A 26,078-nucleotide genomic window follows, 5' to 3' on the forward strand; every position below is an offset into this window, starting at 1 on the left:
GTGAAGATTCTAAGAAGATTCTAAAAGAAATTTGCAAACTAGAGATATAAATCCCCTACTTTTACGTAGTTTATGTTCTCCATTCTCATTCTGAGAAACTCAAATACTTTGTTTAGCTCACACAAAGTATTACAACTTCAACATCAGAAAGGATCCTGTTCAAGAAGAGGTCATAATATAACAATATTTCTATAACAGAAATATTAGAATGAAATGTTTTATGGAGTAATTAAAAATATGCTATAAATTACTGAAATGGTTAACAGAATTATAACTAAGACTGCATGCACTGCTTCAGCAATAAAAGTTAAAATCTAGAGGAAAATAGATGGTTTCTTAGCAAAAAACTGCCAATCATAAAGCATGGGAAGTAGAGAAAAAATGGACAGAGCAAATAGCACTGAAGGTATTAAGTAAGATTGATCATTATAAAGGCAACCTGAACAAGATGAGTTAATAACTAAATTCTAACAAACCTTTAATGAACTGAAAATTTCCATGAATTATTTAAGGTGTTTCAGCTAATGGTGATGACGACGATGCTTAATAGCCAACACATATAGTGCTTCACATTAATTCATTTAAACCTCCAAACAACCCAATGAGGTACATCGTATTATTATTAATTCACAGATGAGGGTCATAGAAAAAGATGCAAAGCTTCACAATTCAATTTTAAGATCTTAGAAGAAATGGTTACCTACCCTGTCCCCCACAAAGAAAAACAACTACTACAAATACTATATCCCAATCTCACTGGTAGTAATGTGCTAAAGACCAACCTATAACTAACTAGTACTGTAACATCAGGAAGTCTTCATACCTTACTGCAATTATTAATTAAAAGAAGGAAATATATAATGTCAATAAATGTGAAATGGCATTTCCAAAAATTCAGCATTCATTCCTAATAAAAACTTTAAATAAATAGAAAAAACTATTTTAAAGATTTTCCAAAACTGACCGAAAATATTCTGAACAGCAAAATACTGAACGTTTTCAATTAAAATAAGAACTGGACTAGGATGCTCACTGTTTTCTAAAGTAATGCCCATTACCTTACAACATTACTTGAAAAGTTCTGGGTTTTGTAAAGGCAGTAAGACTAGAAAAGAAGTGTAAATACTGAAGAAGAACAGATACAAACTATTCTTTTATTGATGATATCATATCTGCCAAGAAAATCAAAGAGAGTTTCCTTAAACAACAACAAGGAAAATAATTTGATACAGTCACTTAAGATTCTCTTAAAACTATAGCTTTTCCCTATAATAGTAATAAAGACACAGCAATAAAATTGAAAAATATATTTTATACAAAATAGTGTGAAAACTATAACATACTTAATAGCAAATTTAATAAAAAGACACATGATCAGATGAAGAAAATGATAAAATCTTACTGAAGGAGTAAAATGAAATTTGAACAAGTACAAGACATACTATGCCTTGGATGGGTATACAAATATCATAAAAATGACAGCGCTCCCCAAATATAAAAAGTTAATGAATACAAAAATTTTCATTAGAATTCCAATAAAATTTTTTTAAATAGGATAAAATAACCTTGAAGATCATATGAAAAAATAAAATTCTGAGCACTGGAGGGATTGGCTCCATGGTTAGGGCATCAGTACATGGACTGAAGGGCCATGGGTTCAATTCTGGTCAAAGGCAGATACCTGGGTTGCAAGTTTGATCCCTGGCCCTGGTCAGGGTCCTGTGGGAGGCAACCAATGGATGTGTCTCTCTTACACCAATGTTTCTCTGTCTCTCTCTCCCTCCCTCCCTCCCTTCCACTCTATCTAAAAATCAATGGAAAATTATCTTCAGGTAAGGATTAACAACAACAAAAAAGAATAAAGCTCTGAGAATAGCCAAAAATGATAAGAAAAAGATTAGTAAAAGAGGGGAACTTGTCTTACCTAATATTAATTAGCACGTCAAAAAACACCCATCTGTAATTAAATCAATCTGAATAGCAAAGGAAGAGACAAAAAGATCAAAGCAAAACAAAAAGAAACCAGAACCGGATCCCAGTATATACGAGGTTTAAATACATGACAAAGGTAGTATTTAATTCAGTGGGAAAAGGAAGTAGCACAACTAGATGTTCATCTGTGAAGAAAATTAATCTCTACTTCACAATATATGGAATATCTACACAATAGATTTAAGAATAATTCCAAATGGTATTCAAGGTTGAATTTTAAAAGGTAATATAAATCTTAAAAGAAAACTTAGAAAACACACACCGAATGAAGTGCAGGAGGGACGACCTACACCAACCAGAAGTTATAAAGAAAACGTAGAATTACAGGGTGTAACAGATACAAACTTCATATCAGAGACAGTAAGTCAAGATGTAACTGATAGACTTGAAAAAAATACCAAGGACTCTTAAAAATTTATGGAAAAAAATGCAAGCAATTAAAAAAAAAATGGGTACATTCACAGTAGAATACACTAAATGGCTAACAAAGTCAACACAAGATATTTTTCACTTATAGTTCAAACTAAACACTTGTACTGAGGCTAATGACAATTAAAGTAACACTGAGGTGTTATACTCATCATCTTAATAAAACTCATTTAAACAAATAATGCTAACCACGGTCAGCAGGGACTCACGGTGAGGAGTGATACCACACGTCTGCAATCTTTAGGAAAACAATCTCATAGCCCTTAAAATTAAAATACTACATATCCTTTGACTCAGAAATCCCACTCCTGGGAATTTAATTCGCAGAAATAAAAAATCATAAACATAAGGATATATACTTATAGATATATACTGCAGTACTGTGCATAGTGGCAAAACAAACAAACAAAAACAAAAACAAAAAACAACCAGAACGAGAGTAAATATAAATGTCTATAAATAAACAGGGTAAGGGTTAAAAAATAACACCCCACTACAGACTATTATAAAACCATTAAAAGAGATTTGTACATGGAATGTTGAACAACATCAACAAAAAAACAAGATGTAAATTCATGTATAGTATTCCCTCTAATTTGTATAACAACAATTAAAACTCTTAACATACATACATATAACATATAGGTCTATATAGTGATTTGTATGGCATATCCATAAAGACCATGGGGAAAAATACAGACAGACACTCATGGGTGGTTTAGTGACCAGAAGTCATGTAGACATGTGTTCTGTAATTGGGAAGAATCTCAGTGAATTCTGGCTATTATAATAAAATACCATAGACTGGGTGGCTAATAAACAGAAATTTATGCCCAGCCAGTGTGGCTCCATGGATTGAGCGTCGTCTCATGGATTCAGAGTTCCTGGTTCAATTCCCAGTCAGGGCACATGCCCAGGTTGTGGGCTCAATCCTCAGTAGGGGGCGTGCAGGAGGCAGCTGATGGATGTATCTTTCTCACATCAATGTTTCTATCTCTCTTCAAAAAAAAATCAATAAAAACATATTTTGTAAAAAACAGAAATTTATTTGTCACAGTTTTGGAGGCTGGGAAGTCCAAGATCAAGGCACCAGCATGGTTGGTGTTTGATGAGAGCCTGCTTCCTGGTTCACAGACAATTGTCTTTTCACTGCAACCTCACATGGTGGAAGAAGCAGGGATCTCCCTGGGGCCTCTTTTATAATAAGGGCTCTGCCCTCAAGACATAATCATCTCCCAAAGGCCTCATCTCCAAATACCATCACATTGGGGATTAGGTTTCAGCATATGGTTTTTTGGGGGACACAAACATTCAATCTATAACAGCTGGAGGCTTTTTGGCAGGGGAGTGGTGGAGAATGGTTCAAGGAAGAAGACCAGACAAAAAGTAGAAGTGGGGAAATGAGACCGAAACTACTCCAGTATTTTGTTAAAATTCTATTTGTAATATGTGTGTCCTTACGTGTGTATGTAGAAAGAGAACAAGTATAAAATGTGTGCTATTATATATACATAAATACTGATTTTGTTTAACCAAAACTTAAATACCAAAATTTTTCCTTTTAAATTTTCATTGAAAACCTTTCTAAAACGTACCACACAACCCTGCTTTCTTACACATGCTCCAGCAATCACAAACTTTATATTTTACTGATAATTTGACATCGATATGGTACAATGGGAAAAAGCACACGCACTGCCTGGCAGAGGTTTTTTCAGACCTGCTTTAACACTTATTCATCTTCTGGTGCTAGGCAAGTCCTTTCACCCTTCGAAGCCTCGGTTTCCTCATCTGTCCTGTGGAGACAGCATGAGTGAACGCTAACACCGTGTGCTCAATAACAACAATTCTCATTGATTTCAGTGAGCTGCAACACGGAGATGTGCTGGGTCAGACTGACCGCTCACGCATGGAAGAGGTAAGCTGGCTGTGCTTTCTTACGTCGTCTGTCTCTTTAAGGTTGGAATATTTCTCCCCCGCCCCCTTTTATGTGAAGTAAAGAGAGAGGGCTGCTTGCAAATCCAAACGGAGCAACTACAAAGGTAGGACAGTAGCTAATATGATTTACCACTAGTTATATTCCAGAAGCAAAGAGTAAATCACAAACAGAGCGAACTATCAGCTCTCACTTCTCCTTGCTGTCAGTGTGTCTACCTCAACAGTAATCCTCTTCATTCCCCTTCTAATTCATTAAAAATGAGCACCCAGACACTGGGTTAAGAGCCTAGTCTCTACTATGAGTAAAATGTGTATGAGTTTTAGTACATCAATTCTGTGATATATTTTGCTTTCAGCTGGGTACTCAGGTATAATCTGTATACTTGTAATCACTACTTTGGAAGAGATCATTAGGCGGGGAAAGAACTCTCCCTGCACCCAAAAGTTGGTTATCACTTCCAAAATTTAAAGATTATGGACAGTTATGCCCTTATACATCACACCCCATCTGTTTTCTAAATATCACCCTAAGAATAATTTATCTGATGTAAGCCTTTTTAAATTAAAATTTTATAGTAGAAAGTATTTTCTATCAAAGTGAGTTGGGGGGGGGGTAATTTGCCTCCAGACAGCCAGATAAAGACCTTCCAGGAAAAAAATCTATATAAGGAATAAAATTAAGTCACAAAATCCTGAAATCTCACCAGATGTTACGCGGCGGGCAGTGGCAGAAAGTAAAGCAGCGGCTGAAGGTTCACCTATCTAATTACATTTCAGCACTGTTAGATAACAGCCGGACATTTTCACAGCTCTCATTATGCCAGATGCAAGCCTGTAACAGGCATCAAAACCCTAGCCCTCTGCAACCTGAGGAAGAGTTCAATGCTTAAGGTATACAATATGCACTTTGATAGGGCCAACATAAAGATCGATAAAACAAGGATGCTAGCCTAAAGGAGCTCTCAGTTTGAGGATGCTGAGAAGAGGGAGAATCCGACAATGAAGAACTAATTATAACACAGTAAGTGTTCAATCAATGCTAGCTATTACCTGCTCAGGCAGTGTAGGAAGACTTTGAATAATGACTCTGGTCCCTATGGAGCTCTTAATTTTTTTTTTTTATCCTCACCCAAGGACATTTTTCCATTTTTTTGTTCAGATAGAGTGGGAAGGAGAGAGAGGAAGAGAAAGAGAAACATCGATGTGAAAGGGACACATCGGGTGGCTGCCCTGCACGACCCAACCAGGGCCGGGGACAAACTGCAACCGAGTACGTGCCCTTAGCAGGAACCAAACCAGGGTCTCTCTAGACCATAGGCCAACACTCTAACCACTGAGAAAAACTGGCCAGGACCCTATGGAGCTTTTAAAACAATAACTTTGAATACCACATTCGCTCAAACATTTCTAAACCTAATGACAAAACTGATGTATCTTTTAAAGGTCACTGGCAGAAATGTAGCAGATGAACTACACTTAGCAATGTAAAAGATTACAAAGCAATAAGATGTGGCCAAGGTGGCTCAGTGGCTGAGCATGGACCCATGCACCAGAAGGTCGCCAGTTCAATTCCGGGTCAGGGCACATGCCCAGGTTGTGGGCCAAATCCCCAGTGGCGGACATGCAGGAGGCGGCCAATTGATGTTCTCTCTCATCGATGTTTCTACCTCTCTCTCCTTCTCCCTTCCTTTCACTCTAAAAATCAATAAAGAAAAACAAAACAAAACATGGGCCTGGGACCTAGGCTCTCTGGGTTCGAATACAGACTAACACTGGCTGTGAGACCTTAAATAATCAACTTTGCTGCTTTGGGCTTCAATTTCATCATCTATGAAATGGAATAGGAACAGTTCTTACCACAGAGGGTTGTAGTGAGAATTAAGAAAGTTAATTAATGTACAACACTTTAGGATAATTCCTGGCACAAAGTAAGTACTCAATAAATAATTGCTATTAATTGCCTGAAAGAAAAACTGGTTGTAGGGAGATTAGTTAGGAGGTCAGGAAATAGTCCAGGAAAACAGAGGTGAGAACAAAGAGGGGTGTGGTCACCTGGGGTACCTGAAATGATGATACCACTAGACAAACCAGAGAAAAGAAAAGAAAGAAGAAAACAGCCAATGAGCCTAGCTCTAGCCATGTTAGGTCAGAAATCCAAAAAAAGGTAGGAAGTAGAGATACAGAGGTGAGCGTTACTAACACGTGGATGAGTTGGCTGAAGCTGTGGTAAGGAAGAGAGTCGTGGGAAGAAAGTAATGTGAAAGAGTGCTAGGACCCACCGGGACAGGCCTTCAGGATCACGACAGAATCTACAGGAACGCCAACAAAACTGAACTGTCACTAAGACAGAAAGAGAGGAGAAATACAACTATATGAAATAATCTCTTCCTTCAAGAAGTTTTCAAAGTCAATAGGGAAAAAAGACATACACATGTCAAACAATTTTTATCATGACTGTTTAGGATTAATAAGAGTAACTCTAGCCCTGGAGGGTTTGGCTCTGTGGTTATAGCGTTGGCCCGCGGATCAAAGGGTTGCAGGTTGGATTCCAGTCAAGGGCCAAGGGCACGTACTTCAGTTGTGGTTCTGTCCCTGGGACTATGCAGGAGGCAACCAATCAATGTTTCTCTCTTGCATCACATCAATGTTTCTCTCTCTACCTCCCTCCCTCCCTTCCACCCTATCTGAAGATAAATGGAAAAATATCCTTGGGTAAGGATTAAAAAAGAATAATAAAATAAAATAAAATAAATAAATAAAGGAGAAAGATAATTCCGAGACAGGAGAAGTAAAGGGGAAAGTGAAAACTATTATTTATTGAAAGTCTACTATATACCAGTAACTGTAGTAGGATCTTTCTAGTATTTTACCTTATTTAATTCTCTTAATATTCCTCTGAGACCAATACTATCGCCATTTTACAAGAGCAGTTTGTGGTATACCAAAGTAACTTGCCCAAAGTCTCGCATCCAGGTGTGGGCACATGGCAGCTTTACAACTGGAATCTCAGTGGGGTCCCATGATTTCCCTGCAGTACTTCCACTTATTAAACTAAAGTAGAAAAGTCCAAAAGGAAGGGAGGAAAAAAACTATACTAGAAAAAAACCGAATTGTTCTTCCTTATCTCATTACAATGGAGCTTCCTTTTTGAGGACATTTGAAAGAAAAAAAAATGAGTTTTTAAACATCATAAAGAATCTTCCAAGCTCAGAGAACAGGTAGGATTACAGACACCTCCCTGCTGTCAGACGCAGGCTCGGGTCTGTCCCGCACTGCACCACGGTTACAGTTCTGCACTGCACACCTGACCATGTCGGTCCTCCGCTCCCATAACCTTTCAGTAACTTCTCACACCAACAGGATTAGAAAAAATCAGCACAACCAAAAGGAAAAATCTATCTAACAAATCTAGAAACTCCTTAAGTTAAAGGAAAAACAGAAAAAAAGTGAACTCCTAAAAATAAATGCTCGCTTGTCATTTGTAACCCTACCCCTCTCACCTCGAAACCGGAAAGTAAATGTCAAACGCCAGTGAAAGAGCAACATCGACACCTTGTGGTGGAGACCGTGTGGCTCTTAATTAAATGTCTGCCTACGTGAAAACTTAACCCAGGAATTTCAGAGTTCAAGAAGCAAAAATGTAATTACCATCACACACTGAAGGTAAATTTAGAAAGAGCTTCTAACTACTTTGACAACTAAAATTGGCCTAAATTCTTAACTAGTGGTGGGAAAAATCTGAATGAAACCTCAGGTTATTGTTTTCCTAAAAAATGGTACAACATATCCATCTGAAGGAGTCATACTGCCCTGGTCTTAGGTGCTTCAAAATCTTTGCCATATTCAAGCCCTGGCAGGTTTGGCTCAGCGGTTAGAGCAGTGGCCCACAGACCAAAGGGTCCCAGGTTCAGTTCCCAGGCAAGGGCTTGTACCTGGGTTGCAGGTACAATCCCCTGCCCTAGTCGGTGTGTGCGGGAGGCAACCAATCAATGTGTCTGTCTCACATCCATGTTTCTTTCTCCCTCTCCCTCCCTTCCAATCTCTTTAATAATCAATGAAAAAAATATCCTCGGGTGAGAATTAACAACAAAAAAATTTCTTGCCTTAGTCCAGACTTTCAATTCTCCTGAGACATTCACACATAATGACACAAAGTTATTAACCAAACATTGAAAAACAAAATCAGGAGACCTGGATCCAAACTCTGATTCCAGAAAGCACCGAAAATTTTATGGAGTTTAAAGTCATATTAAAAAATTCTGACTGTGTGTTTTCACATAAAATTATAGATCAAGAAGTAACAATTTCACAAACCAAGAAAGCATCAGGAAAAGAAAAGATATATATTTTTTAATTATTCTCATACAAACAATGTTGCCTGAGTTAAAATGGGGAAACTATGAACAAAACTGATGGGCACAAAATTTTTCCCCAGAAAGCACTTTATATATAAATCAGTAAAAACTGTGGGGGAAAAAGTGCTTTTGACTGAGCAGAGAAACGATGGTTACTCTTTACTAATTAATGTCTGAGAGAATTTTCAGAGAACGTTGCATTTTACACTTTAACTTGGACAAGTACAATTTGAACTTTCTAGTTTCAGAGTAACTCTCCGGGTTCTGGTGATTTGGTTGACAAACAACACTTGATCTGGTTCAGAAAAGTATGTCTGTGTTACCAGCTATCAATGATTCACACAATAGTGAAGAGAAGGCCACTGTTAATAAGGCAATTCAAATTGTTGACACACCTGAGGAATCTGAAAGACACCCTAGAAATAAAGCCCCCAAGAGACATATCATTGCAAAATCAATGTGAAATAACAGCAACTACCCTTTTCATTTTGCATCTATGGAAGGCTCTATGATTTCCAGAAAAGTTTCTCTGTCGTTATGCTACGTGTACCTCATAACCACCTGTCTAGAAAGGTAAGTGAGACCATGAAAAGGATCTACAAAACATGCCTGTCAGAAAACCTTCACACCAACCTCCAGCCTGGCTCTCACTTGCTGTGTGCCATCAGATAAATAAATCATTTAACACCTCTTCACTTCGGCTTCTACAATGGTGTGCGAACACAAAAACTTTCTAAGAGAATGAGATATAAATGTGAAATGCTTGTAAATTACACAAAATTTAAACTCCACTGCTTCCGCCTTGCAGAAGAAGCACAGCGGTTACACGGATTGGATACCTCTGGGCTACCTGAAGTCAGGGTCAGGTTCATCAAAGCATCCTCCATTGGGCCACGCTGCTTCCTGGGACCTGCGCTTTCCTCAGTTCCCACTCCCCGGTACCAGACAGAGCTTCCTGCTCCCGGAATCTCCATTCTCTGCTTTCCCGAACCCTCTTCTTCTCAATGACTTCGCATTCCTTCCTCTTTTAATCTACTGATTCTCTAAAGATCACAGAATTTCACACTTGGGAAATGTCTTTCAAATAATAATATCTATCCTCTCATTTTACTGAGGAAAAGAGGTAAAGAAATATTAGTGGCTTACTCACATTTTAAACTATTTCTGTACATTCTTCTTTCCAATACTTAAAACTTAACGTAGTAGTTCCAAACTGAATAGGCTCAAAAACATGAGCTATATATTTTGACACTTCCTGCTTTCTCTACCCTCCAAATACTAAATCCTGTTCATTCCGTTACACAGCCTAGGAATTCAAAGTGAAAGTCCTCTCAGATAAGAATCAAAAGTCATCAGATATGTGTGGTTACTTTAGCTGAAATCATTGTCTCTTCAGAGCAATTTATACAGTCCATGTGACCAAACTCTATCACCATGCATAATAAAATTCAAGATTTGTGAAGGAAAGGCCTATTTCATAATGTTTATAAAACAAATAATCATCCAATTGGACAAGCGTCCAATAATCCTTCTGGACTCTTCCTCTAGTAGATATATATAGGATGTCTAATGGTCTGAAATTTATGATGTGTTATGTAAACATTAGAAAAATACTTCCAAAATCAAATTTCAATGAACCATCTGTCTGAGAAGGGTGAACATAGGTTGAGTGTCACTGTTAACTTTATTTTGAATTGCATTTATTTTGGTAACCTGCCTCTTAGGAAAATGTCCGAGATGATCTACCACACTGAAAATTAAAACCAAATTTAAAAATCTTTCAAAATTAAGCCCAGACGTTATAAAAATACAGAGCTCCGGCAGTTAAGCCTCTGAGCATGAGATTCGTGCAAAGCTCCTTTGCCCTGCCAAACACGATTCTTTTAAAAGATGAACAGCAGGTCAAAACTCTCAGCCATGTCTGGGGCTATTAGAGGGCTTTTCTAGGAAGGCTGTAGTTGTTAAAATTCTGATAAGTCTAAATTTTGTACCTCTGCTTGCTGCTCTTTATAGTGCAGAAAACCGGAAACAGCTCATGTCCCTGTTTTAAGATCACTGGCTTCCAATCATTCTCTCCACTGTCCAAAGAAAGGAAATGACTTTCCAAAGGCTTTGTGAGAGAGATAAACTTAAATCACTGTAGCTACAAAATTTATGAAGCTCTCACTAAAAAATGCCAAGCCTGAATAACAGCTTCTAAAGCTCCTATACATTTCCTCACACTGAAATGTCACAGATGCAAAATGAGGAGGACTCTTTCGAAAATGTAGGAGGACTCAAAGAAGTTTCTTACCGCAGCAAAGAGAAGACATCGTAAGAATTGCGAACGCAGTTCTGATCCACATGAAGAGGAATATTCTTCTTAGTGTTTGAATAACCCTAAAAGATATAAATTCACAAATTAATCAAAGTGAAACAGAATAAAATATATGCACAATTAATAATGTTTGTCTTTTTTAAAATTATGATTTATAAACACTTCAGTAAATTCAAATTGTTAAGAGACTCAGAGAATACAACTTCAATATAACTAAAGTTTAACATTTTAGGCAAGTGAACTCAAAATAACTTTCCTCTAATATTTTCCCACAGAAACAATGTTTCACATTTTGTAGAGAACTTCTCAGAGAAGCCCCAGAAGTCTTTTTAACATATGTGACTGAAGGAGGGTATTAACAATAATATTTCAAGTACGCCTAGTCATCACATATAATGTTTTTATGGGAGGAAAGGCATTCCAAGTTCCAATTAGGAATACCAGAAACAAACATTTCCACTTAGTGGTACAAAGATGGTGGGAGCAAGTATGGATTCTAGAGAGAACACAGCACAATCCATAAGAATAATAGAACAGCTATCTGTCATTTGAGATAGACAAAGTAAACAGTGGTTAAGAAAAACAGACTCTGGACCCAGACAACCTGATTACAATGTAAGCCCTTCATACATCAGCTCTGTGGTCTTGAGCGTTCGTAGTTTAATCTTGGTTTCTTCATCTGTACTATGGAGTGATAATATTATCTACCTCACAAATGATTGTGGGATTGAAAGAGTTAATAGTTGAAAAGTGAAAGGTATGTAATAAGCACTATAAAATGTTTGCTATAATGCTATCATAAGCATTTTTTAAGTTATGTTGCTACGGACATTAAAACATTAACTCATGTTACCTCAAAAAAAGGTTATTAAAAATATTATGACTTCCGGTCAAGATGGCGGCGTAGGTAAACGCAGTATCACGCCCTCCCACAACCACATCAAAGTTACAACTAAACTACAGAACAACCATCATTCAAAACCGCCTGAAACCAAGCTGAATGGAAGTCGTACAACTACGGAACTAAGGGGAAAAAAGCAGCTACATCCAGACCAGTAGGACAAGCAGCGGCGCAAGGGGGGGGGCGGCGGCGAGACGGGCTGGTCCCACACCCAAGTGGGGTGGATAAAAATCAGGAGGCTCCCGCGGCTGGGAAGGTCCTTCCTGAGGACTGAGGGGTCCCCGTCCCACACCAGGTGCCCCGTTCAGGGTTCCAGTGCCAGGAAGAGAATCCCCATAACTTCTGGCTGGAAAAACCAGCAGGAACTGAGGCTCAGGGAAGCTGAAGCTGCTGGAGCCCCAGGCAGCTCCCTAAAGGGCCCGTGCACGGACTTATCGGACTCTCTCCCTCTAAGCTTGGAGGGGAGGCAGCTCGAGGGGCGCCAGAGACATACAGGGAAGAACTGAGCTGTTTGGCACTGGGGCGAGCGCTGGAGAGGGGGCTTCCTCGGGGACAAACGTGCTGTCAGAGGCCTTTGTTCCTTTGGTGAGCCCTTCCCAGGGGCGGCAGACAGAAGCCATATCTGGGACTCCAGCAACCTGGCTCACACTGGTAGCCCCGCCCTGGAGACTCCCTGAGGCCCCGCCCCACCCAACTTCCAAGTCCACCCAAGCTGTTGCCACTTGCTTAACCATAGGATTGGCTGGTCTTGGATCCAGCTTCCGGTTTTTCCTAAATTCTTTCAAACGAGCAGCACCTCTCATTAAGTAATACACAGAAACAAACTCAGGGAGGCAGCCAAGATGAGGATACAAAGAAACAGGTCCCAAATGAAAGAACAGAACAAAACCCCAATAAAAGAACTAAGCGAAAGGGAGATAAACAACCTAACAGATACTGAGTTCAAAATACTGCTTATAAGGATGCTCAATGAACTTAGTGAGAACCTCAGTGAACTTAGGGAGGGCCTCAAGAGCATAAAAAAGGACCAGTTAGAAATCATGGATACACAGTTAGAATTAAAGGAGGCATTAACTGAAATAAAGAATAATTTACACAGCTTCAATAATAGAGTATGTAAATCCAAGGAGCAAACCATTGATTTGGAATATAAGGGAGCAGAAAATCCCCAATCAGAACAGCAAAAAGAAAAAAGAATCCAAAAAAATGAGGATAGTGTAAGGAGCCTCTGGGACAACTTCAAGCGTGCCAACATTCGCATCTTGGGGGTGCCCGAAGGAGAAGAGAGAGAACAAGAAATCGAAAACCTGTTTGAAACAATAATGGCAGAAAACTTTCCTAACTTGGTGAAGGAAACAGACATACAAGTCCAGGAAGCACAGAGAGTCCCAAACAAGATGAACCCCAAGAGACACACACCAAGACACATCATCATCAAAATGTAAAAGGTTCAAGACAAAGAGAGAATCTTAAAAGCAGCAAGAGAAAGGCAGCTAGTTACCTACAAGGGAGTACCCATAAGGCTGTCAGCTGATTTCTCAAAAGAAACTTTGCAGGCCAGAAGGGAGTGGCAAGAAATATTCAGAGTGATGAAAACCAAGAACCTACAACCAAAATTACTCTATCCTGCAAAGCTGTCATTTAGAATTGATGGACATATAAAAACTTTCCCAGACAAGAAAAAGTTAAAGGAGTTCATCACTACCAAACTGTCATTATATGAAATAATGAAGGGTCTTTTCGAAGAAAAAGATAAAATGTATGAACAAACAAAATGGCAATGAATACATATCTATCAACAATGGAATCTACAAACAAAATGAACAGGAAGAACAGAAACATTCTCATAGATACAGAGAACATTTTGTTGGTTGCCAGTTGGGAAGGGGGTTGGGGGAATGGGTGAAAAAGGTGAAGGGATTAAGAAGCACAAATTCATTGCTAGACTGACAAACCTCAAAGGGAAAGGGGTTGGGGGGGTGGAAAGAAATAAACCAAAGAACTTATATGCATAACCAATGGACACAGACAATAGTGTGGGAAAAGGTGGGAGGGGGGCGGGAGTGGGGAGGAGGGGGTCAATGGGGGAAAAATGTGGAACATCTGTAATACATTTTACATCCAACAATAAAGATTTGGGAAAAAATAAATAAATAAATAAAAATTTAAAAAAATTAAAAAAAAATATTATGCTATTAAATATACTAGCAAACTACTTTATGCTATCAAATTTGACAACTTAGATGAATTAGACAAACTACTTGAAAAAATACAACTTGCCAAAATTGTTAATAAAACGATATCTGAATAACCTTATACCTTTTTTTAAGTAAATAACTTAAAAAGCCGCCCACAAAAAAAGTTTAGGTCTAGATGGTTTCACTGATGGATTCTACCAAGCTTTAAGAAATAACATCAATTAACACAAACTCATTCATAAAATAGAGAAGGGAAGAATTTTCAACTCATTAGACTAGCATTACTTATACTAAAACCTGACAAAGACTCTCTCTCTCCCTCTCTCTCTCTCTCTCTCTCTCTCTCTCTCTCTCTCACACACACACACACACACACACACACACACCACACACACACAAATACAGACCAATATCTCTCATGAACATAGACACAATTATTGACTTAATTTATTCTAAAAATGTAAGGCTGGTTTAACATTTAAAAATCAATCAATCAGCCCTGGCCGGTTTGGCTCAGCGGTTAGATCGTCCACCTGCAGTCCAGAGAGACCCGGGTTCGGTTCCTGCTAAGGGCGCGTACCTTGGTTGCAGTTTGTCCCCAGCCCTGGTTGGTCTTGCGGGTAGCAGCCACTCGATGTGACCCTTTCACGTCAATGTTTCTCTCTCTCTCTCTTCCTCTCTCTCCCTCCCACTCTATCTGAATAAAAAATGGAAAAATGTCCTCAGGTGAGGATTAAAAAAAAAAATCAATCAATCAATCAGCCCTGGCCTGTTTGGGTCAGTGGTAGAGTGTCGGCCTGCAGACAAATGAGTTGCAGGTTCGATTCCAACCAAGGGCATGGACCTCGGTTGCAGTTTGTCCCCAGCCCTGGTCAGGTTGTGCAGGAAGCAACCAGTCAATGTCGTCCTCTCACTCAATGTTTCTCTCTCTCCCTTTCTCTCCCTCCCAATCTATCTCAAGATAAATGGAAAAATATCCTCAGGTGAGGATTAAAATTAATAAAAATAAAAATCAATCAATTAGATAAACATATAAAACAATCATTACAAATCTATCTTGATAGTCACACAATTATAAAAATGTAACTTGTGACAACAGTTACACAAAGGGCAAGAGAGCCATATAGAATAAAAGTTTATATATAATATTAAAGCTGAACTGATATTAATTTAAACTAGATAGTTATAAATTAATATGTTAATTGTAATCTCCAGAGCTACCACTAAGAAAATAACTATAAAATGCATAGTAAAATTAATCAAAATGTTGCATGAGAAAATAGATAACACACAAAAAAGGTAGTAATAGAGGAAATCAGGAACAAAAATGATATAAGAAAACAAACAGAAAAATGGTAGAACTTCCATATCTATAATTACAGTAAGTGTAAGTAGATTAAACACTCCAATTAAAAGGCAGATTGAGAGAACAGATCTTTTTTTAAAAATCCACTATAACCCCTATGTTCATAGCAGCATAATTTACAATTGCTAAGATCTGGAAACAGCCCAAGTGTCCATCAACAGATGAGTGGATAAAAAAGCTGTGGTACATATACACAGTGGAGTACTATGCAGCTGTAAGAAAGAAAGAGCTCTTATCCTTTGAGATGACATAGAGGGACCTAGAAAGTATTATGCAGCCCTGGCCAGTTTGGCTCAGCGGTTAGAGCGTCAGCCTGCGGTCCACAGAGACCCGGGTTCGGTTCCCGCTAAGGGCATGTACCTTGGCTGCAGTTTGTCCCCGGCCCTGGTTGGGTCGTGTGGGTGGCGGCCACTCGATGTGTCCCTTTCACATCAATGTTTCTCTCTCTTCCTCTCTCTCCTTCCCGCTCTATCTGAGTAAAAAATGGAAAAATGTCCTCGGGTGAGGATAAAAAAAAAAAAAAAGAAAGAAAGTATTATGCTAAGTTAAATAAGCCAATCAGAAAAAGATAAATACCACATGATCTCACTTATTTGTGAAATATAATGAACAAAATAAGCTGATGAACAAAACAGACCCAGAGTCATACAAAGGAGTACAGTTCAGACTGACAAACCTCAGTGGAGAGATGAGATAAACCAAAGAACTTATATGCATATATGCATAACCATTGGACATAGACTACAATGCTTGGGGGGGGGTGGGGGGGGCAGGACTGAGGGAAAAAGGAAAAAAATCTTTAACAAAAATTAATTAATTAATTAAAAAATAAAAATAAATTTAAAAAAATTTAAATCACTATATGCTGTCCACAAGGAATGCACTTTAGAACCAAAAATACAAATAGGTTGAAACTTTAAAAATGTAAAGATATTCATTTACTGTAAGCAGTAACCAAAAGAAAACTGGAATGGCTATACTAATATCAGACATATAGACTAAGATAAAAAAAAATGTTACAAAACACAAAGAAGGACATTACATAATGAAAAAAGGGTCAAGAAGATATAAATGATTATAAACATATATTCACCTAACAACATACAAAACACAGGAGTGGGCAAACGGAGGTTTACAGTTCATATTGACAATAATTAATAAATAATACTACAAAAATAAACTCTGTTTTGTAGAATCACAACTGTAAATCTACTTTTGCCTACCCCTGTATTTAAAGCAAAAATGGTCTAAACCAAAGTGGGAAATATCTGAAGACATCAAAATCCCACTTTCAAGGGTCGGTAGTACAACCATACAAAAGATAAACAAGGAAATAGAAGACATGAGCAATATTATAAATCAACTAGACCCAAGAGATATATATATGGAATGTTCTACCCAACAACAGCCATATATACGTTCTTCTCAAGTACAAATCAAACATTATCCAGGATAAACTATCTGTTCAGCCACAACAAAAGTTTTGTGTGTTTTTTTAAAATTTTTTTCTTTATTGATTTTAGAGAGAGACGAAAGAAGAGGGAGAGAGAGATAGAAACATCAATGAGAAAGAACATTGATTTGCTGCCTCCTGCATGCCCCCCACTGGGGATTTGGCCCACAACCTGGGCATGTGCCCTGACCCAGAATCAAACCGGTGACCTCTTGGTGCATGGGTCAATGCTCAGCCACTGAGCCACACCGGCCGGGCTACAACACAGGTTTCAATAAATTTTTAAGACTTGAAATTGTGCAATGTATCTTCTCTAACCACAGTGGAATGAAAATTGAAAATCAATAACAGAAGAAAATTTGAAAAATTTGAAACTGCAAAGTAAACAACACACTGTTAAAGAACAACTGTGTCAAAAAACAAATCACAAGGTAAACTATTAAATATTTTCAGATGAATATAAATGAAAGCACAACATGTCAAAACACATGGGAAGCAGTGTAAAAGTGCTCTGAGTTAAATTTACAGCTGCAAACATCTACTTTTTAAAAAAAAAAAAAAGAGCTCAAATCAATAACCTAAACTTCCACCGTAAAGAACTGAGAAAAGAAGAACTAACCCCCCCCCCCCAAAAAAAGAAAGAATAATAATTAGGGTAGAGATCCATGAAATAGAGAATACAAAAACAATAGAGAAAAATCAACAAAATCAAAAGTTAGTTCCTTGAAAAGATCAACAGAATTGACAATCCTTAAGCTAGACTAACCTAGAAAAAAAGGGAGAAGGCTCAAATCACTAAAATAGGAGTGAAAATGGGAACATACTATTACCAACCTTATAGAAATAAAAAATATTATAGAAGAACACTATAAACAATTGTATGCCAACAAATCAGATAATTTAGATCAAATGGAAACTCCTGGAAACACAAAAATGACGCAAGAAGAAACAGAAAATCTGAACAGACCTACAAATCGTCTAGAGTTTAGCTAAGCTACTCCATGGTATTGCTGCCTTGGCATCCATTTTGCTTGGGCAAGCAGCCTTCAAGGACCTTAAACTGACACTAGCCCCCTCATAGAAGCATGTGCCCTAGGTAGCAACTCACAGAATCAGAAACAAATGTAAATTCCTGATCTGGCCTGTGATCAACAGTCTCCCCAACTACCAGCACCCATATGGCTTATGTACCCCCTAGACAAAAATCCCCATGGAGACTACCAAAACCCTGCTCTTTTGGTTTGAATTGACCAATCCAGCCCTAGCCCATGAAGCCCAAAGCACTCTACCCACAGACCCTAATAAAGACATGTACCAAGGTGCTGCCTCTATCTTCTGCATTGACTTCCCCATGTGGCAATTTGAGGTATGTCCTGTAATTCCTCTAGGACCTGTGAATAATAAACTTTGCTATTTCAGCTTCTCTTGTGGCTTGTCATTGAATCATGGCTCACCATTTGGCACCCCATGGTCCACTTAACAAGATAGTAATTTAACAAAGTCAATACAAGTAAAAAGGCTGAATCAGTAATCATAAAAATCTAGCAAAGAAAAGCCCAGAACCACACGATTTGACTGATGAATTCTATCAATCGTTTTTAAAAAAGAATAACACCAATCTTTCTCAAAGTCTTCCCAAAAATGGAAGAGGAAGAAATACTTAATTCATTTTATGAGACCAGCATTACTCTGATACCAAAGCCAGACAATAATATCACAAGAAAATTATAGATCAATATCTCTTATGTGTATAGATGCAAAAATCTTCAACAAAATACTAACAAAGTTAATCCAGTAGAATATTGAAAAGGCTTATACCATTTGGCCCAGCAATTCCATTTCTGGGTATATATCCAAAAGAATTAAAAGACTCAAAGAGATATTTTTTACATCTATGTTCATAGCAGCATTATTCACAATAGTCAAAAGGTAGAAGCAACCCAAGAGTCCACCCACAGATGAATGGATAAACAAAATGTATATATTCATACAATGGAACATTATGTAGCCTTACAAAGGAAGGACATTCTGGCATGAGCTATAACATGGATGATTCTTAAGGACATTATGTTAAGTAAAAGAAGCCAGTGACAGTAGAACAGATACTGTATGATTCTATTTATATAAGGTACCTAGTATAGTCAAATTCATAGAAACAGAAGAGTGAGTACCAGGGGCGTGGGGGAGGGGAAGAAGGGAACTCAGTGCTTAATGGGTAGAGAGTTTCAGCTTTACAAGATTTAAAGACAGAGTTCTGGAGATGGATGGTGGCGATGGTTGCACAACAATGTAAACATACTTAATGCCACTAACCTGTATACCTAAAATGGTTAAGATGATAAATATTATATTCTGTATATTTTACAATAATTAAAAATAAATTTTAAAAGGGATTATATGCCAGGAACAAGTGGGATTTATCCACAGTATGTAAGGGTGGTTCAATAAATGAAAATCAACCAATGTAATATACCAATTGGAGGAGTCAAGCTTACCAATTTCAAAACTTAATATAAAGTAGCAGTAATCAAAAGTGTGGTGCTGGCATAAGGATAGACATATAGATAAATGGAACAGAACTGAAAATCCATAAATTAACTCATACACCTGATTTTAACTCATCACATATTCAACTGATTTTCTACAAAAGTGCCAAGACTCTTCAATGGGGGAGAACGTGTTTCAAAAAATGATGCTGAAACAACTGGATAGCCACAAGCAAAAGAATAAAGTTGGGTCTATCCCTCATACCATATTCAAAAAGTACCCCAAAAAATGGATCAAAGGCTAACTATAGGACCTAAAAACATAAAACACTTAGAAGAAAACACAGGGGTACATCTATGTAACCTGGGATTTGCCAAAAGCATGAGCAACCAAAGAAATAATAGATAAATTAAACTTCATCAAAATTTAAAACTTGGGTAAAGAGCACTATAAATAGAAGTGCAAACACAACCCACAAAATGGGAGAAAATATTTGCAAATCATATATCTGATAAAGGTCTAATATTCAGAATACATAAAGCACTCTGACAACTCAACAACAGCAAGACAACAACCCAATTAAAAAATGGGCAAAGGACTTAGAAACATTTCTCCAAAAAAGTTTCACAAATAACCAAGCACATGAAAAGGTGTTCAACATCATTAGAGAAATGCAAATCAATACTACAATGATATACTACTTTATACCCACTAGGATAGATGGATGGATGGATGGATAGATAGATAGATAGATACATAAATAGGCAGATAGAAAAAATTTTTAAATTAAAAAAACACAAAAACTGCTGGCAACAATGTAGAGGAATTAGAACCCTCATACATTGTTGCTGGGAATGTAAAATGGTCAGCCTCTGTGGAAAAAAAGTTTGACAATTTCTCAAAAAGTTAAACAGTATTACCATGTGACCCAACAATTCCACTCCTAAGTATATGCCCAAAAGAAATGAAAACAGGTACTTAAACAAATATTTGTACACATATGTTCACAGCTGCACTATTCACAGTAGCCAAAAGGTAGAAACAACCCAAATATTTCTCAACAGATGAATGGATAAATAAAATGTGGCATATTCATACAATGGGATACTACTTAGCCATAAAAAGAAAAGAAGTATTAACATGTTACACAAGGATGTACCTCAAAAACATTCTGCTAAGTGAAAGCACCCAAACACAGAAGGTTACATATTGCATGATTCCATTTATATGAAACTCTCAGAATACATAAATCCATAGAGACAGAAGCAGACTAGTATTTGCCAGGGGAGCGGGAGCGGGGGCGTAAAAGGGAGAGTGAATGCTTAATGGGTATGTGATTTTCTTCTGGGATGATGAAAAGTTTATGCAACTTGATAGAGGTGGTGGCTGCACAACATTATACACATACCAGTACAACTAAACTGTACACTTAAAACGGTTAATTTTAGCCCTGGCCGGTTTGGCTCAGCAGTTGGTGCATCTGCCCAAGAACCAAAGGGTCGTGGGTTCGATTCCTGGTCAAGGGCACATACCTCAGTTGCAGGTTCCATCCCTGGCCCTGGTCAGGGTTGTATAGGAGGCAACCAGTTGATGTGTCTCTCTCACATCGATGCTTCTCTCTCTCTCTCCCTCCCTCCCTCCTTTCCATTCTCTCTAAAAACCAAGGAAAAATATCCTCATATGAGGATTAACAAAAAAAAAAAAAAAGGTTAGTTTTATGTTATGTAAATTTCATCTCAATAAAAAAAGAGATGGCTATGAAATAATCTACACATCATAAGGGCAGATGAGGAGAAAGAACAGAAACAAGATAGACAGTCCTATAATCTAGCTACAAAATCCAAAATAATACAAGACACTAGAAATAGATTTAAGATTTTCAGGAGAAATGATTAATGACATTCCACTTAACTTTTCTTATTTTATGCAAAAGATACCAAATCTTTTTTCTATTAAAAACTCATCTAAACCCACTAACACACAACTAAAAGCAACACATTATAGCAGGAACGAGCATTCAAATGAAAGGTTTTAACCCACTCTGCCCGTCGTGGAAGTGAGGAAAATCATTTAACTCTCTAGGCCTGTTTCTTTATAAAATGAGATGGGACTACTACTAACAATAACAATAATTTTTAAATGACAACAAAAGACACAAGGGAAGCATTTACGAGCATTTACAATATGTCAGGCAGTGTTGTTTTCCATGTTAATGTTAATACTTAAACATAGTTAAGCATTAGTATGTGCCCTGGCCGGTTTGGCTCAGCGGTTAGAGCGTCGGCCTGCAGTCCAGAGAGACCTGCGTTCAGTTCCCGCTAAGGGCACGTACCTTGGTTGCAGTTTGTCCCCGGCCCTGGTTGGTCGTGCGGGTGGCAGCCACTAGATGTGTCCCTTTCACGTCGATGTTTCTCTCTCTCTCTCCCTCCCACTCTATCTGAACAAAAAATGGAAGAAAAAAAAATGTCCTCGGGTGAGGATAAAAAAAACCATGTTTAATAGTCACACAACCCTGTGAAACAGATACTATTATTATCCCCACTTTAAAGGTGAGGAAACTGAGCCACAGAGAGGATTAAGGAGAAGAGCCACGCAGTCTGGCTCCATGGCCCATGTTTTAATGACCATGCCACACTTGAACTCTAAGACCTTTTCCAGTTCTCAAATTCTGGGTCCATGTACATTTAAGGCAACTTAAGGACATTATTAAACCCTTCTGCTTCAGCCACCACTTAGCAATTATCATTCCTGAAATACGCTAAGAGCCTTGTTCTGAACGACATCTAACGTCACCAGACGTGCAGTCCCACAGGCTTCTGATGAAGGAGTATAATGGAAAGAAATGGCTCATTTGTATCTGGTTATCCGTGTGAGATACTGCCAAGTGCCAAAGTGCCCGGAGGAGATTTACATGTCACTCAAAATTCTTCTGAAGCCAGGCTTACCCATTCTTTTTCAAAGAAGGCCTGGGTGAATACCTATTAAACTGTTCAAGGAAGCAGATATTTTCACATTTCCAAAAGCAGGAGCAATTCTAGGCAGATAATCAGGTGTGTTTCTAGATCAGCGGTCAACAAACTTTCCCAGTCAATGGTCAGACAGTAAATATTTTAGGCTTTGCAAGCCACATGTCATCTCTGTCACATCTCTGTCCTTCAAATTCTTTACAAATGCAAAAACCATTCTTAGACTGCTGGCCATACAAAAACATGTGCACTGTCGTCTGCTTACCCCTGTGCTAGGTCACTGGATGAGTCACTTTTTAAAGCAGGTTACTGTACATGTTAGCTGCTATAGCAGTCACAAGACTGCCCTTAACTTTATTAAAACTATAGAAGTTGTACTGAAGTAATCCAGTTGACAGGATAACCGATTATAAAGCAAACAGTATTATACATATACTTATTCATTTCAGTGTTTACTAAATACCTAATACATAGAAGGTGTTGGGCGATTGCTACCATCCTTATAAAAGTATACAACCCTGTTAAGTTTCCAAGTGAAGTAAGAGATGCAAAGTTGCCAAAAGAAAGGTTAAAAACAGCCCAGCCGGTGTGGCTCAGTGGTTGAGCATCGACCCATGCACCAAGAGGTTCGCTGGTTCAATTCCTGGTCGGGGCACAAGCCCAGGTTGTGGGCCTGATCCCCAGTGGGGGGCATGCAGGTGGCGGCCAATTGATGTTCTATCTCATGGATGTTTCTATCTTTCTCTCTCCCTTCCTCTCTCTCTAAAATCAATAGAGAAAAAAAATTTTTTAAAGAAAGGTTAAAAACAAAAGCTACAGGGGTTCTGATATGGTAAAGATTCCATCTAGTGGAAGCAGGAACATCAAAGATCAAGACCAGTGGCGATATGTGGGATAGATTAAGAAGTACTAAAGAGCTGAATGGTGGTGAAGGAAAGTCCCACACATCTGAGCACCTTTGGCCAAAGCATGACAATGGGAAAACAAAGGCAGCATAAGAGAAAATTAAATAGTGGTCCAATTTGTTCAACTTCAGTGGAATGAAAATTACCTGGAACCTGAAGAGGGAAACAGTAGGAGATAGGGCTGAATAATTAGGTCGCAAGGAGCAGGGCAAAGAAAGCCCTGGGTGTCATGCTACAAAGCCAAGACAAACTTTGGTCAATAAGGACTCATGAAAGGTTTCTGACAGTGTTAGGTAATAATCAGACCTACATTTAAGGACGGTTACTCTGGTAATGACAAATACGATAAACTAGAGCAGGCGGAATGCCCAAATACCAGTTAGGAGGCTATTCTAAAAATCCGTACTTACTAGAGGTAATGAGAAAGAGAGAGAGAGAGAGAGAGAGAGAGAGAGAGAGAGAGAGAGAGAGAGAAAGAGAGAGAAAAGATAAAACAGAGATAGAACCAAAACACCACTGACTGAATTCAGGCTGACGGAGAGAAGAAAATCGGGTCAGAGATTTGCACACATCTCGCAGACAATGAGAAGTTACTCTGTAAAACTGAAATGAGAGTGTGCTTTGGAAGACTGATTAGGCAGTGGTGAGTAAGACAGAGTGGACACGAAGAGACTGGAGTCCCTCGGCCCGCCAGGAAACAAATGCAGTGATCAGCCCTCCGGGGACGCTGGTCTGAGCTCGCCTTACGGCAAAGGCAATGGAAAAGTAGCCATGGATGTAAGTTATTTCAAAGAAGGACTCCAAAGAGTCTAGTTGACTGAATCGAGTGAATAAAAGAAATCAATCAAACCTAACTGCAAGATCGAGGCCTGGATAAATGGGAAAATAGTTAATAAAGATGTGGAAAATTGGAATGGAAAGTAAACCCGGAGCGAAAAATAAAGAGTTCCATTTAAAGTACAATAACTTACAAATGACAGGTATCCATGCAGAAATAGCTGAAACTACTTAAAAAGGGAGAACTAGAATTTTGAATAACAAGCTACCCAACCGACGATGACCAATAAATATATCCCGACAGAATTTTTAATGATCTGCTGCTCCAGCAGCTTCACTCACTCATTCATCAAACATGCAGAGAGACACTGCCCCTCCCCTTACAGTTTACATTCTGATAAGAAAGACAGGTGAGCAAATGGGCAATAAGAGTATAACAGGATATGGGTCAGTCGTGAGGAAAATGAAATGTGAGGTGCTATGGGGGATAACAGGGGTACCCAAACTGGATTTAGGAGGTATTCACAGAAAACCTCTCAAAGGAAATGAGATCCAAGCTACAACTGAGATGGGTAAATTTCAGCCCAAGAAACTGTCATTGGTGGAGTAGTTAGAAGTCAGGAACCAGATCACAGCAAGACCTTCTAAGCCATTCATTAATTACTCTGAAGTGATCTGAATAAAGAAGGAACATGACCAGCATTTTAGCAAGATAAATCCATCTATAAAGTCAAGAACCAGGAAAGAAGTAGATATGCAGCAGTCACCATCCATAATGATTCAAAGAAGTGATTTTTTTAATGGGGGAGGGGTCCAGGATGACACACTGTTCTCACTTGAGAAAGTGGATGAATAGCAGGTTCCCTGAACTAAGGAACACAACAGAAGGAGGAGTTTTTTGAAAGGGGGAGGGGAAGTGAGCTTAGTTTGAGATCTATAGTGTTTGACTCTGAGACATCCAAGCAATTTGACACAAGTCTAGCTAGTGGAAATACAAACTGGAGATGTAGACTTGGAAGGAATCTGAATCATCCAGATACAATAGTTAACAAGAAGACAAAGGCCAAAGTGGAAGCCCAAAGGCAGTCACCTAAGGGCTCCACCAAAAGCTTTCCCTAGCAAGCCTGTCAGTGTTCTACAAGTTAGTCTTAAGACTATAAGTAAGCTTGCCCGGCTGGTGTGGCTCAGTGGTTGAGCGTCGACCCATGCACCAAGAGGTCACCAGTTCGATTCCCGGTCAGGGCACATGCCCAGGTTGTGAGCCTAATGCCCAGTGGGGGGCATGCAGGAGGCAGCCAGTCAATGTTCTCTCTCACTGATGTTTCCATCTCTCTCTCCCTCTGCCTTTCTCTCTCTCTAAAATCAATAAAGAAAAAAAAGTTTTTTTAAAACTATAAGCTTTGCAAATAGTCCTTCTACTTACTTAAGTAAAATAAGAAATTATAATGGGCAAGCAAAAACAACAATGGCTCATTCTGCTACTTGAACACATTTTCAGATGCAATGCATACACTTTTTAAATATGGTACTTATTTGTACAACTACTTCCAAAATAGCTACCTGATCAATCAATAGACAGCCTGTGTTCCTATGTACATATGTTTATTTATATACTAATACACTTTTAAATGTCAGCCAAGTTAAAACTGAGAAAAACTGTGCAAGTGTCTTTGTCAAGCACCTACAAGCCTTGGACGCCCTCTGCCTCCGAACTCTGACGAAGCCCAGGTGCTGAGCTGCTGAGGGGAGGCAAGACCTCTTCTTAGACAATGAGCTGGAGCTAAAAATGTATATTCCCCTAGATTTGGTCTAAGGTTTGAGACAACAGAGAATGTTTCTCTCTCCCTCAAAACAGTGAGAAGCAAAGAGAAATAAAAATAGTGTTATTAGGCAAACGTATACACACCCTAAAACTAAAATCAAATTTTTTTATTTTTGAATTCAAATCAACAGGATACATTCTCATTCATACATCAGTGTTTCAAACAGCCCTC

At 38.4% G+C, this 26,078-nt stretch overlaps 1 protein-coding gene across 13 annotated transcripts in view; it reads right to left on the reverse strand.

Annotated features, from left to right (window-relative positions):
• Window positions 1–26,078, reverse strand: part of UVRAG (UV radiation resistance associated) — a 291,381-nt gene that overhangs the window by 196,749 nt on the left and 68,554 nt on the right. For all 13 annotated transcript variants that reach the window (XM_036258243.1, XM_036258242.1, XM_036258244.1 and 10 more), the window contains one exon: window positions 11,008–11,093. In XM_036258243.1, the coding sequence (XP_036114136.1) occupies window positions 11,008–11,093 (86 nt within the window). The remainder of the gene's footprint in view (window positions 1–11,007; window positions 11,094–26,078) is intronic.

This window comes from Molossus molossus, unplaced genomic scaffold, assembly GCF_014108415.1.
Source record: "Molossus molossus isolate mMolMol1 unplaced genomic scaffold, mMolMol1.p scaffold_m16_p_13, whole genome shotgun sequence".
In the NCBI taxonomy this organism is placed as follows: domain Eukaryota; kingdom Metazoa; phylum Chordata; class Mammalia; order Chiroptera; family Molossidae; genus Molossus; species Molossus molossus.